Source organism: Agelaius phoeniceus, chromosome 35, assembly GCF_051311805.1.
Source record: "Agelaius phoeniceus isolate bAgePho1 chromosome 35, bAgePho1.hap1, whole genome shotgun sequence".
In the NCBI taxonomy this organism is placed as follows: domain Eukaryota; kingdom Metazoa; phylum Chordata; class Aves; order Passeriformes; family Icteridae; genus Agelaius; species Agelaius phoeniceus.
Genome location: NC_135299.1, coordinates 2,255,129 through 2,268,019, shown reverse-complemented (window position 1 = coordinate 2,268,019; position 12,891 = coordinate 2,255,129). Strand labels below are relative to the sequence as shown.

Here is a 12,891-nt window from a genome sequence, read left to right as displayed (position 1 = left end):
GCCAGGCCGCGCCCACACTGACCAATCAGCGCCGCGCTCGCGCGCGGGGGCGGGCTCTGCCCCTCCAACGGCGGCGCTCGGGCGCGGCCCGGACCGTGACGGCGGCTCGAGACCAGCCCCGCCCCGAGCGGTGACGACAGCCAATAGAATGAGTCGGGAGGCGGGACTCCGCGGGGTTTCAGCCAATGAGCGGCGGGGGCGTGGCGCAGAGCTCGCGGCCTGGCACGGACGGCGGACGCGGCGCAGGTGCGGGCGGGGGGCGCGGGCGGGGCGGCCCCGGGGCGGCCCCGGGGGATCCCCGGTGGTCCCGGAGCGCCTGCAGAGCCCGGGTGACCCCCACAGTACCCCCAGAGCCCATCCCGAGCGGCCCGGGGGGTTCCGCCCCCACCAGGCCCCGTTTGCGGGGGGGGGGGGGGGCGCGCACGGGTTGGGCCCCGGGGGCTCGGCCCGGTTGTAACGGGAGGAGCGGGGGGGGAGCGGGGCGGCGGAGCGGGGGAAGAAACGGGCAGCGCCGGCCGGGGCGGGGGGGTAAAGGTCGCTTGGAGCCGGCCAGGGGCGGCAGCAGCGAAAGCGGCGCTGGGGGCGGGGAGCGCGGCTCGGGGCCTGCCCGGTGGAACCGGCGGTCACCGGGGCCGGAGGGTGTCACCCCCGGCTGGGGCGGCTGTCACAGCCCTGTCCCAGCCGTGTCACGCACACCCTGCCCGGGACTGTCCCCGCGGCTCCTCGCCCTTTGACCTGGGGCTTCCCCAGCCCGGCGGTGGCAGCGCTCCGGTGCCACCCGGTGTCACCGTGCCCGTGCCCCGCTGTGGCACCGTGGGGCTCCTCTCCTGGAGCCTCCTCTCCGCCTGGGTGGCTCCTTGAAGCGTCCGCCCCGCTCCCCCTCGGGCTGTGCTCTGTCCCCTCCATCCCTTGGGGACACCTGGCTCCTGCCACTGGCTGGGCAGGTGCCACAGGGGACGGAGCCGGCCGAGCCGGCTGGACCAGGAGCAGGAGGAGGAGGAGGAGGGCGAGGAAGAGGAGGAGGAGGCCCTGCTGGGAGCCTCCCGCTGCCAGAGCCACCTCTGGGGACGTCATTACGGGCACTAATAGTCACCTGGCACAAAGACGTTTCCAGCTGCCAGCAGCGCTCCCACGACGCCTTCGGGAGCTCCCCTGGCCCCAGAGCAGCTCTGCTGCAGATCCCTCAGGGCTGCCCTGGCCTTGCAACAGCCCTGCAACACCCCAGGGCTCCCTGGCCCTGCAATAGCCGGCTGGGCTTGCACCAGCTGGACAAGGAAGGCTCCAGAGCAGCTCCTGGGCTCTCACTCAGCTCCTGGGGGAGGTTTGGGAGTTTTGGGTGGGCTCCAGATCCTGGGGGAGGTTTGGGAGCTTTGGGGCAGCTCTCAGCTCCTGGGGGAGTTTTGGGAGCTTTGGGTGGGCTCCAGATCCTAGGGGAGGTTTGGGAGCTTTGGGTGGGCTCTCACTCAGCTCCTGGGGGAGGTTTGGGAGCTTTGGGTGGGCTCCAGATCCTGGGGGAGATTTGGGAGCTTTGGGTGGGCTCCAGATCCTGAGGAAGGTTTGGGAGCTTTGGGTGGGCTCTCAGCTCCTAGCAGAGGTTTGGGAGCTTTGGGTGGGCTCTCAGCTCCTGGGGGAGTTTTGGGAGCTTTGGGGGCCTCCAGGTCCTTGCTGACCCCTCTTTCTTTCTTTCTTTCTTTCTTTCCCCTGGCAGTTTGCAGCCCCGTGGAGCGGCCCTGGGCCCATCCCAGCCTGGCACCATGAACGTCTTTGACCGCAGCATCAACTTCGATGCCCTCTTCAAGTTCTCCCACATGTGAGCGACACAAGGGCAGGGCAGGGGGTTCAGGGGGGCTGTGCCAGCCCTCCCTGCCCACCTCACCACCCTCCTCCTCCTCACCCACAGCTCAGTCTCCACCCAGGAGCACCTGAAGAGGGTCTATGGCAGCTTTGCCATCTGCATGTTTGTGGCAGCTGCGGGCGCCTACATCAATGTGGTCACCCACCTTTTCCAGGTGAGGGACCTTTGAAGGGCTGCAGGTGGCACCCCCAGCCCTGCAGCACCCAGGTGAGGCAGTGCCCAGCCCTCACCTGTCTCTCCCTCTCCCAGTTTGGGTTCCTGACTGGCCTGGGGGCTCTGGGGCTGATGATTTGGCTCATAGCCACCCCTCACAACCGTGAGACCGAGCAGAAGAGGCTGGGGATGCTGGTTGGCTTTGCCTTCCTCACAGGTAGGTGGGCACTGGGGACTCCCCCCACATCCCAAGGGATCCCAAATCCTGCAGAGGGGCCGGATGAAACCCCCCACAATGGCTCTGGTGCTACCCAATTCTGTCCTTCCAGGCATCAATCTGGGACCCCTCCTGCAAATGTGCATCTCCGTCAACCCCAGGTAGAAGACCCCCCCTCAAAGACCCCATTCCCCACTTCCAGCTGCCACACAGATCCTGTTTACCCCCCTGATGCCCCCCAAAACCCTCTGACCCCCTTCTCTTTGCCCCCAGCATCATCCCCACCGCCTTCCTGGGCACTGCCACCATCTTTGCCTGCTTCTCCCTGAGCGCCCTGTACGCCCGGCGCCGCAGCTACCTCTACCTAGGAGGTGAGAGGGGCTTTGGGGAGGGCTCTGGGAGGGCTGGGGACCCCCACTTTGGTGGGGGGGGTCTCCCCAAACCTGGCCCTGACTCCCTCACCCTCCAGGTTTCCTGCTCTCCGGCCTCACCCTGCTGCTTCTCTCCTCTCTGATCAACGCCTTTGTGAGATCCACCTGGCTCTTCACGGTGAGTCCACCCTGCTGAGGATGGGCAGGCAGACAGGTGACACCAGCAGGGAGGGGACAGTCCCCAACTGACGCCAATCTACCCCTCACAGGCCCACCTGTACGTGGCCCTGATGATCATGTGTGGCTTCGTGCTCTTCGACACGCAGCTCATCATCGAGAAGGCGGAGAGCGGGGACAAGGATTACATCTGGTGGGTGCTGGGGACACAGGGGGGTGACACAGGGGGCAGGGGGGCCCTCCCTGAGCATCCATCCATGCCTCCAACCCTCTCTTTCCCAGGCACTGTGTTGATCTCTTCCTGGATTTTGTCAACATCTTCCGGGAGCTCCTGATAATCCTGGGCATGAATGAGGTGGGTGAGGGGCCCTGGGCAGGGCAGGGGGACAGAGGGACAGAAGGACAGAGGGACAGAGCCCATGGTGACCTTGGCCACTCTCCTCTTGCAGAACAAGAAGAAGGAGAAGAAGTGAAGAGGCTCTGGGCCGAGGCAGAGCCACCCCTGTGTCCCCATGTCCCCTCCCGTCCCTCTCTGTCATTAAAGGGGCTGCGCTTTGCTGCCGAGGAAGCAGCCAGAAGCTTTTGCACCCTCGTGGGTTTTTCTCTTGTTCAGCTTTTTTTTTTTTTTTTTTTTTTGATTAAAAACCAGCCAATTTGTGGATCCTGCTGGAGTTTGGCTCCCCTTGGTTTTCCCCCAGCCTTGTGACCCTTGGAGTGGTCACCATTGTGTCCTCTTCCCTCCGAGGTTTGTCCCCAGCCCCACCTGGGGTGTCACCTTTCCCCAAGAGGCCATGAGGCCCCAAAACCAGCCCTTGGGGGGTCGTTGGTGGGACCCCCCCTCAGCCAAACTCATTGGTGGAGCCTCCCCTTCAGCACCAGTGCCAAGAAATGAACGTGTGCTGGGAGGGGGCCGTGGGGACGGGGCATTCCCAGCGCTCCCAGTCCCGCCATCTCCGCTCTTTGTACACCGGGATGATTCAATAAATCGCTCAGACTCCAAACTTTTGTCCCCCTCTTTCCGTCTGTCCGTCCGTCCTCCCATCCCTGGAGCACGGGGGACACAACAACAACAACAGCACCAGCACCACCACGTGTATAAATAACCCGGGCAGGGGAGGGGGTGGCTTTATTGAGTTAAAAACCCATCGGCAGGGGCTGTACAGGGCCATAGCACCATCGGAGAGAGCCGGGAGAGGGAGCGACAGACACCGGACACTCCCAGCCCGGGCAGCACCCTCAGAGCAGGAGCGGGGAGCGGCGGGGACGGGCTGGAAGACGCGGGAGCGGGGCCGGGGCGGCTCAGCCCTGGCTGCCGCAGGAGGAGAGGCTGTCGTAGAGCGAATCGCTGAGGGACTCGGAGTGCTCCAGCCCGGCGGGGCCGTGCCCTCCATCCCGGGACCGCGCCTCCGTGCTGCCCTCGTCCCCCACGTCCGAGGCGCTGGGGGTCCGGCTGCTGCTGGCGCTCAGGGCGGGGGGCAGAGGTGGGGGAACCTCCGGGGATGCCCCTCGATGCCCCCCCGGGCTGCACACGGGGGCCTGGGGAGGGACAGCGTGGACAGGGGGGGTTGCTTGTGGCAGACACCGCATCTGTCACTGCCCTGCGGTGGGGAACCTCTGCACCCACCCAGGGACACTTGAAATCCTCCCCACCGCGGGCAACACCATCACAGAATTCCGGGGAGTGAACTCTGCACCCACCCAGGGCCACTTTAAACCCTCCCCACCGCGGGCAACAGGATCACAGAATTCCGGGGAGTGTTCTCCCCACGTCCTCTCCCCGTGGCTTCATCCCCACAGCAAAGACAGGAGGGTCTCATGACAGACAGACAGACAGACAGACACCACACCTGTCACTCCCCTGTGGTGGGGAACCTCTGCAGCCACCCAGGGACACTTTAAATCCCCCCCACCCCAGGCCACAGAACTCTGAGAAATGCTCCCCCCACATCCTCTTCATCCCCACAGGGTGGGCAGGAGGGTCTGGGGTCCCTCTGCCAACAGTTTGGGGTCCTGCTCCAGAGTTTCAGTGTCCTTACTCTGGAGTTTTGGGGACCCCACCCCAAGGTTTTGGGCTACTCCAGGGTCCCACAAGCTGCCCTTACCTGCACAGGCCGATGCAGCCCCTCTAGCCCCCCGGGTGGGCACACGAAGGGGTCGGCAGCACCGCAGGCTTTGGCGTTGGGGAAGGTCCAGTTCTTGCTCTGCTGGACGCGCCGCGGCTTCCTGGCCTCATCCCCGGTGTCTGCGGGAACAACGAGGGCAGCGCTGACCCGGGGGGGTCCCCACACCCCCATCTCCCCCCGTGAGCCCCCGAGGGTGGGCACACCCTGGCACAGGGGGGATTCACCCACCTTGGGGTGCGGCGCGGTGCCCGTGCGAGCTGGGGGGCGCCGGGAGGCGGCAGCCCGGGCCACTCCGGTGTTTTCCCGGTACCAGCAGCTCCTCGGCGCTCGGCACCTCCCGCTCCAGCGTCCGGGCCTTGCGCGGCACTTTGGTGACGGCGGCCGGCACGGCCCCGGGCAGCGGCTCCGGGCGGCCCCGCGGTTTGGGGGTGCTCTTGGCGGGGACCCCCCCATAATCGGGGGGTGGGAAGGTGCCGATCCCGCTGTCCAGTGTCCGCGTCAGAGACCCGCAGGCTGCGGCACACGGGGACGGATGAGTCGAGGAGCCCATTCTGGTGCCCCCTCTCCACCCTAAGCTCCCCATCGCCCCCTCACCGGCGAAATGCTGCCCGGTGCCCGACTCGGACAGGCTCTCGTCGGACGGCAGCTCATCCCGGAGCGCCACGTCGGGCACCTGCGGGGATGCAGAGGCTGAAGGGCTGCGGGGTCCCCCCGGAGCCGAGGCCTGCGGGGTCCTCACCTTGTCCGAGGGCTCCCGCAGGTGTCCCACGATGCCGTTGCGGGGTGGGCGGCACAGCCGCGGTTCTTTGGCGTCGGGGGGGACCCTCCGGAGGTCACAAAGCTCCCGCTTGTGCTCCAGGCGGGTCTCGTAGGGGACGTCCTTGCCGTCCACCCTGTGGGGAGGCAGCGATCAGGGGGACACCCCACCCTCACCCTCACCCCGAGGGCACCCAGCTGGGAGCTCACCTGTCCAGCAGCTGCTGCATGAAGGTCTCGGCCGTCACCTCCTGGTACATCACAGGGAGGGGGCCGGGGCCTCTCGGGGGCCCACGGGGACGCCCCTTCTCCAGCGCCAGTCCCTGCAGGAACGCGTGCTCCTCCCGCAGCGCCTTGCGCAGATCCTCCGCCTTCTCCATCAGCTTCGAGATGTTGAGACTCTCGGCTTCCAGCTTGCGGGCGGCCAGCTTGACCTCTCGGCGAAGGGGTGCGGGGGTCCCAGCCCACTCACGCCCGCGCCCACCGTCCCCTCTGCGGCTCAGCGCGGGCAGTTTGCTCCGCCGCAGCCCGAACCAACTCGCCAGCCCCGCTGCTTTGCCCTTGGCCTCGGCGCCCGGCGCCCGCTCCTGCCCCTGCAGCCGCAGCACGTTCTCCTCGATGCCCTTCATCACCTTCTCCTCGATGGCCGAGTGCCCCGCGCCGCTCGCCGCCGGCCCCGTGGGTTCCGCGGGGTCTGCGGGGGTTTTGTGGGGACCCCCGCCCGCCTTGGCGCCCACGGGCTGCTCCTCGCCCCGCGGTGCCCCCGCGGCTTTGCCCGCCTTGGTTGGCAGCTTGGTGGGGCTGCCGTGGGGGCTGCGGGAGGTTTTGGCGGGGGGCGTGGGGGGGGTCCGGGACGGGGTCCGGCCGGTTCCAGGGCGGCTTTTGCCCCCCGCTTTACCGGGGTCCCCCATGGAACCGGAGGAGTAGCAGCGAGCCAGGGGCTCGGCGCCGTGCGCTGGCTCGGGGTGCTTCAAGCTGCCCCCCAAACCCCCCCGGGGTGGGGGGCGTAGCTCGGCCCCATGGCCCCGTTCGGGCCGCCCCGGGCCGGGCGGTTCTCGGCCCTCGGCGCCCCGCAGCTTGCCCAGGGCTGCCAGGCGCTCCTTGAAGGGCAGGTAGCCCGGCTCGGGGGGCTTCTTGCCGGGCCGGCGGCAGGGGGCCGAGCCCCCCGTGCCACGGCGGGAGCTGGGGGGGGACGCCGCCGCCCGCTCCCCGCCCGCCGCCGGTGCCGGGGGCCCGGGGGGCTGCTCCACCGCCTCGAAGGTGTGGGGGAAGGCGGGGGGCTCGGTGGAACCGGGCTCTGGGGCGGCGTCGGGGGACGGGCGGCGGCTGAGCACCGGGGACGCCTCGGGGTGGGCGCCGCGACACGGGATCTTGGAGGGGTGGGCGAGCTGGGGGCTGAGGCGCAGCCCCGCGGGAGGGGGGGGCGGCAGCTTGAGCACCTTGCTGGGGGAGGGCAGGGGGTTGGGGACGGGTGAGATGGGGGTGAAGCCGCCCTCGGGGCTCTCCTCGCCCGCAGCGTAGAGTCCCAGGAACGCGGGGTGCTCCCCGCGCCGCTGCCGGGGGGGGCCCCCGGGGGCTTCCCCGTTGCGCCGGCAGCAGCCCCCGCCCTCACCCCGCAGCAGCCGCTCGGCCAAGGCGCTGAGCAGAGCCCCCCGAGGCGGCCCCGCTTCCTCGGGGGAGGAGCAGGGGCTGCCCTCGGTGCCCCGCCAGGCCCCCGCAGCCCCCGGGCCCCGCAGAGGGCAGGGGGGCCACGCCAGGGCCGTGCAGGGCTCGGGGGAGCCGGGGGAGGCTGGGGGGGGGCCCAACAGAGGGTCTGTCTCCTCCAGCTTGCGCAGCACCTCCAGGATTTGGGCTTTCTTTTTGAAGAATGGGGACAGGGCATCCAGGGGAGGGGCACCGGGGCTGAGGCCAGGGCTGCCCGATGGCACCGGTGGCAGCACCTGTGGGGACAGGGCACCGTCACCCTGTGAGCACCTGGCACTGAGCCCCCCTGGTAGCAGAGGGGGACACTCTGGAAACACAGAGGAGGACACAAGAGGCTTTGGGATGGGGACATGATGGGGACAGGGACATCTGGGGCAATGGGTTCTGGAGCCAGAGACATCACAGATGGAGGTGGACACCATGGACCTGGAGAGGTGACACCACAGGGACCACAGGGACAGGGACCCTGTTTAAAGTGCCATAGGCACTTGGATGGGGACACAGATCCAGGTGGGGGGACAGGACAGGACACCGTGGGCCTGGGAAGCCACATGTCACAGGCCTGGTGACACCACACACACACACTGGGAAAAGACAATGGAGAAGGGGGTGACACTGCCCAGAGAGGGGACACTGGGACAGGAAGGGCTTGGGAACACTGACACCCACCTCGGGCAGGGACAGACAGAGGCCAGGGAGCAGCTGGGGGGGCTCTTGCTCGGCAGAGCTGGGCTGGGGGGTCACTGGGACATCCGGGGGCACTGGCACCGGGTGCAGCGGCAGCTGGAGAGCAGAGAGGTGCTGGGTTAAGCTCTGGGGGGGCTCTGCCCCATGCCCACTCCCCCCCAGCCCCCAATGCAGCCCCAGGCACACCTGAGGGAGGGAGCCAGTGGAGAGCTGCAGCTTCTGCTGGAAGAGGTCGCTCAGCACCTGGTTCTGCCGCTCCAGCTCGAACACGCGTTTCTTCAGCTTGATGCATTCCTCACGCAGGTCCTGCCCGGGGTGTTGGGGATCAGCCAGGACCCCCGGGACCCCTCAGCATCCTCCAACCCCCTGACACCCTCCTGACACCCACCTTTTGGTTGAGCAGTGCCTGCACCACGTGGTTGGCAACCTGGGGAGGAGAAGGGAGATCTGGGTGGGGGCACAGGGCACAGGGAGGGTCCTGCCCAGCGCACAGGTGGGCACAGGTGGGCACAGGTGGGCACAGGTGCCCTGAGTGTGTGCCCTGCTCTCCAGTACCTCGTCCAGGCAGCGCTCGTACGTCTCCCTCTGGTTCTCATTGGCCTGGGCCAGGGCTGAGTTCTCTGCCTAGAACAGAGCAAGGACAGCTCAGGGCACAGCTCAGGGCACAGCTCAGGGCACAGCTCAGGGCACAGCCCCTCTGTCTCCTGGTGCCACACACAGCAGGATGGGGCTGCCCCAGAGGGCCATGAAAAACTGGCCCTGTGGCACTGGCCTGGCTCTTGGCACAGCTGCCCAGTGGTGCCACGTCCTGGTGCTGCCATCCCCACCTACCTCCAGCTCCCGCAGGCGCTGCAGCAGCTCATGGCTGGTGCCCGTCTCCCCCAGCGCCGCGGGGCTCCCGGCTCCCGGCGCCTCGGCCACGCTCTCCGACATCGCTGCTGCTGCGGGGGACACGAATCACCACGGGCCCTCTGCTGGCCCCTGGCTGGTGGCTCTCGGCCTGAGGCACCGCCAGACCCTGCAGAGCCCGGCCTGAGGCGCCCCCAGGCCCGGCACAGCCCGGCCCTCTCTTACCTGGCTTCGGATGTCCCCAGCCCCGGACCTGTGCGGTGTCACCTGCCAGGGAGAACCGGGCTGAGGAAGAGGATGGAGCCTGCAGGGCCGAGTCCTGACCCCTCCCCTCCTGCTGCCCCCCTCCTTCCCGGTGCTACGGGGGAATGATCGGCCCCGGGATCGGCACAGCACGCCCGGGACCGGCACCGGGAGCAGCCCTGGGGCACCGGGATGTGCAGCACCACCGGGAACGGCACCGGCATCAGCCCCGGGGCACCGCTGAGCCCCAAGAACCGGGACCGGGTCACGAGGATGTGCAGCAGCACCGGGACCGGAATCGGCACAAGAAGCCCCGGGGCACCGGGATGTGCAGCACCCCCGGGCTACCGGGATACGCAGCGGCCCCGGGACTGACCCCGGCCCCGGAGCACCGGGATGCGCGGCCCCGGTGCGCACAGGACCCCCGGGCGTCCAAACGGGCCCCCCCCAGTGCCGCACACCCCCCGCTCCACCCCGGGCTTCCCCCGTCCCTCCGCTGAGCGCCGGTCCCGCTCCGTACTCACGCCCGGGGCTCCCGGTAGCGCCGGTAGTCGCGGCTCAGAGCGGCCCTGGGGCCGGTCCCGGCGACGGCGGCGTTTCCATCCCGGCCCGGCCCGGCCGCGCTATTGTTGGGAGGCGGCGGCGGCGGCTCCGCCTTCCCGGCCGCGGCCGGGGAGGAGCCGGGATGGAGCCACCGCCTCCCCCGGTGCGCGGCTCCGCCAGCGCCAGCCCCGGGCAACCGGCGCTGAGGCCCCCGGGAGCGGCGGCACCGGGAACCATCCCGGGAGGGGAAGCACCGGGAACCCCCCGGCGGCACCGGAGGGACGGGGCAGAGCACGGAGGGGTCCCCTCAGGGCATCCCGCACCCTCCGGAGGGACGGCCCGGGACCCCCGGGACCCCTCGTGGAGCCCCCGGGGCAGCGGGAGCGGAGCCGAGCCGGGACCCCCGGCCGTGGCTGCCGCCCCCCGAGCGGGAGGTTTGGGGTTTTGGGGTTCACACGGGGCCGCGCGTCCCCGGTTCACCCCTGGGGGGGGCTCGGCAGGACGGGGGAGAGCGGAGGGGACGAGAGGAGAATTTGGGGCGGCTGCGGGGGACAACAAGAGGATCTGGGGGTGATGGAGGGACAAGGGGAAGGTCTGGGGGGGCACGGCCACACCTCGCCCGTGCTGTCCCCGTCCCCCGCAGCCCGTGGGGCGAATCCCCGCGGGTCCCCATTGTCCCTGAGGTGCCCGTGGGCCCCTCGGCCGCCCCCCCGAGCAGGAAGCGGCCCCGGGGCCGGCGGCTCCGGCTGCGTCACGGGGGGAAGTGAGGCTCCGTCTGGAGGGGAAGAGCGGCCCGCGGCCCCCCCAAGCCCCCGGCGGGGACAGCCGGGGGGGCCCCGACAGATGGACAGCGAGGCCATCCCCTCCCCCAGCGCGGGGCCCTGCGCGGGAGGGTCCCTGTGGGGAGGGGGACACTGCCAGGGCCACCCAGAGCCCGTGTCCCCTCCCCAGTGTCCCCCCAGCCACTCTGTCCCCGCTGCCCCGTGGGGACACGGCGAGGGGACAAACCGCAGCCCTGGACGTGCCAGCGTGGCTGTGACGGGCTGGGCCTGGCCCTGACCCCCACACCAGGGTCCCTATGGCGAGCCAGGTACAGGGGTGACAGCCCCGAGAGTCCCCAGCCCTGGTGAGCCCCTATGGGGGCAGCCAGGACACCTTGGGGACAGTCCAGGGCCAGCCAGGATGCAGCAGGGACAGCCAGGACACCCTGGGGACAGCCAGGACACCCTGGGGACAGTTCAGGGCCAGCCAGGATGCACCAGGCAAGGACACCCTGGGGACAATCCAGGGACAGGGGTGACAGCCCCGAGTGTCCCCAACCCCACTGAGCCCCTATGGGGGCAGCCAGAACATTGGGCACAGTCCAGGGCCAGCCAGGATGCACCAGGCAAGGACACCCTGGGGACAATCCAGGGACAGGGGTGACAGCCCCGAGTGTCCCCAGCCCTGGTGAGCCCCTATGGGGGCAGCCAGGACACCCTGGGGACAGTCCAGGGCCAGCCAGGATGCACCAGGGACAGCAAGGACACCCTGGGGACAGCCGGGACACACCGGGGACGAGTGGGATGTGCCAGAGAAATGGCCTCGGGCTGCGGGGACACATCGAGGACAGCTGGGCAGGGACACGCAGGGACAGCCAGGGATGCAGTGGGGACACTGCATGGAACAGTCAGGATGTGGTGGGGACAGCAGAGACACACACAGGGAACAGCTGGGGACACCCCAGGGACAGTCAGGGTGCAGGGGGACACTGGGGACAGCCGGAATGCTCTGGGGACACTGGGACACCCCAGGGACAGCCAGGGTGCAATGGGGACACTGGGACACCCCAGGGACAGCTGGGATGCGCTGGGGACATCCCAGGGATAGTCAGGGTTCACTGGGGACCCTGGGGACAGCCAGAATGCTCTGGAGACACCCCTGGGACAGTCCGGGTGCACTGGGGACACTGAGGACACCGCAGGGAGAGTCAGGATGCACTGGGGACACTGGGGACACTCTGGAAACAGTCAGGACGCAGTGGGGACACTGAGGACACCCCAGGGACAGTCAGGGGTCACTGGTGACCCTGGGGACAGCTGGAATGCTCTGGAGACACCCCAGGGACAGCCGGGGTGCACGGGGGACATTGGGGACACCCCAGGGACAGTCAGGATGCACTGGGGACACCAGGAATGCCCCAAGGAGAGTCAGGATGCACTGGGGACACTGAGGACACCCCAGGGACAGCCAGGGTGCACGGGGGACATTGGGGACACCCCAGGGACAGCCGGGGTGTAATGGGGACAGTGGGGACACCCCAGGGACAGTCAGAATTCACTGGTGGCCCTGGGGACAGCCGGAATGCTCTGGGGACACCCCAGGGACAGCCGGGGTGCAATGGGGACATTGGGGACACCCCAGAGACAGCCGGGGTGCACTGGGGACAATGGGGACACCCCAGAGACAGCCGGGGTGCACTGGGGACATTGGGGACACCCCAGGGACAACCAGGACGCAGCGGGGACACCTCCGAGACATCCGGGATGCTCTGGGGACAGCGGGGACACCCCAGGATGCACCGGGGACAGCCGAGGACACAACGGGGACGCACCGGGGACACGCGGGACGCCACCCACCGGGCCACCCCCGCCGCTCCCCCGGGATCCCCCCCCACCCTCCCGGTGCCCGGAGGCCACCGATGCCGCCCCCCCCACCCCCGCCTCCGGTACCCCCGAGGAGCGGCCCCAACCTCCCCCCACCCCGGTCCCCCCCGCCCCGGAGACTCACCGGGGGCTACGGCGGGGCCGGGGCGCCATGGCCGGGGCTGGCACCGGCACCGGCACCGGGGCGGGACCGGCGGCGGCGGCGGTGACGTCATGGCCGCACCGGGCCGGCCCCGCCCTGCGCCCCCGCCGCCGCCAATCCGCGCGCACCGGGCATCCCCCAACCCCCCCCCCAACCGTTCCCGTGATCACCGGAACCGCCCGGAACGGAGCCGGCACCGCCGCCTCCCTCCTCCAGCCCGGCGGGATCGGTACCGAGTCCCCCCCGCCCCCGGTGGAGCTGAGCCGGGATGGGACCGGAACGAACCGAACCCCACCGAGCCCCCCTGAGCGTGACCCCCCCCCGCCACGGGAACCGGACCGGAGTCAAGAGGGACCCCGAAGGGACCCTCAGGGTACCCCCAAACCCCACAGGGCACCCCAAACATCCCAGGGTACCCCCAAACAC

The 12,891-nt window shown here is 69.5% G+C and overlaps 2 protein-coding genes across 8 annotated transcripts; one reads left to right on the top strand and one right to left on the bottom strand.

Annotated features, from left to right (window-relative positions):
- The first annotated feature begins 90 nt into the window (after positions 1 to 90).
- Positions 91 to 3,774, top strand: TMBIM6 (transmembrane BAX inhibitor motif containing 6). Its single transcript, XM_054649357.2, has 10 exons — positions 91 to 246; positions 1,709 to 1,810; positions 1,901 to 2,009; positions 2,105 to 2,225; positions 2,338 to 2,386; positions 2,499 to 2,596; positions 2,695 to 2,774; positions 2,866 to 2,966; positions 3,056 to 3,128; positions 3,223 to 3,774. Exons 1-10 carry the CDS (start codon positions 149 to 151, stop codon positions 3,244 to 3,246), a joined length of 855 nt encoding a protein of 284 aa, XP_054505332.2. The 5' UTR covers positions 91 to 148; the 3' UTR covers positions 3,247 to 3,774.
- Positions 3,775 to 3,869: 95 nt separating this feature from the next.
- On the bottom strand, positions 3,870 to 12,550 carry NCKAP5L (NCK associated protein 5 like). Of its 7 annotated transcripts, XM_077192573.1 has the most exons (13): positions 12,448 to 12,550; positions 9,118 to 9,159; positions 8,875 to 8,984; positions 8,599 to 8,667; positions 8,432 to 8,470; positions 8,230 to 8,349; positions 8,026 to 8,139; positions 5,863 to 7,592; positions 5,636 to 5,789; positions 5,491 to 5,569; positions 5,125 to 5,409; positions 4,876 to 5,015; positions 3,870 to 4,309 (listed from the first exon to the last, which is right to left on the bottom strand). In XM_077192573.1, exons 1-13 carry the CDS (start codon positions 12,536 to 12,538, stop codon positions 4,073 to 4,075), a joined length of 3,210 nt encoding a protein of 1,069 aa, XP_077048688.1. In that variant the 5' UTR covers positions 12,539 to 12,550; the 3' UTR covers positions 3,870 to 4,072. The 7 variants fall into 7 exon arrangements, with proteins under 7 accessions (XP_077048688.1, XP_077048686.1, XP_077048687.1 ...); XM_077192571.1 differs by having other exon boundaries at positions 5,491 to 5,789; XM_077192572.1 differs by having other exon boundaries at positions 5,491 to 5,789; positions 8,875 to 8,981.
- Between the last annotated feature and the right edge of the window lie 341 nt (positions 12,551 to 12,891).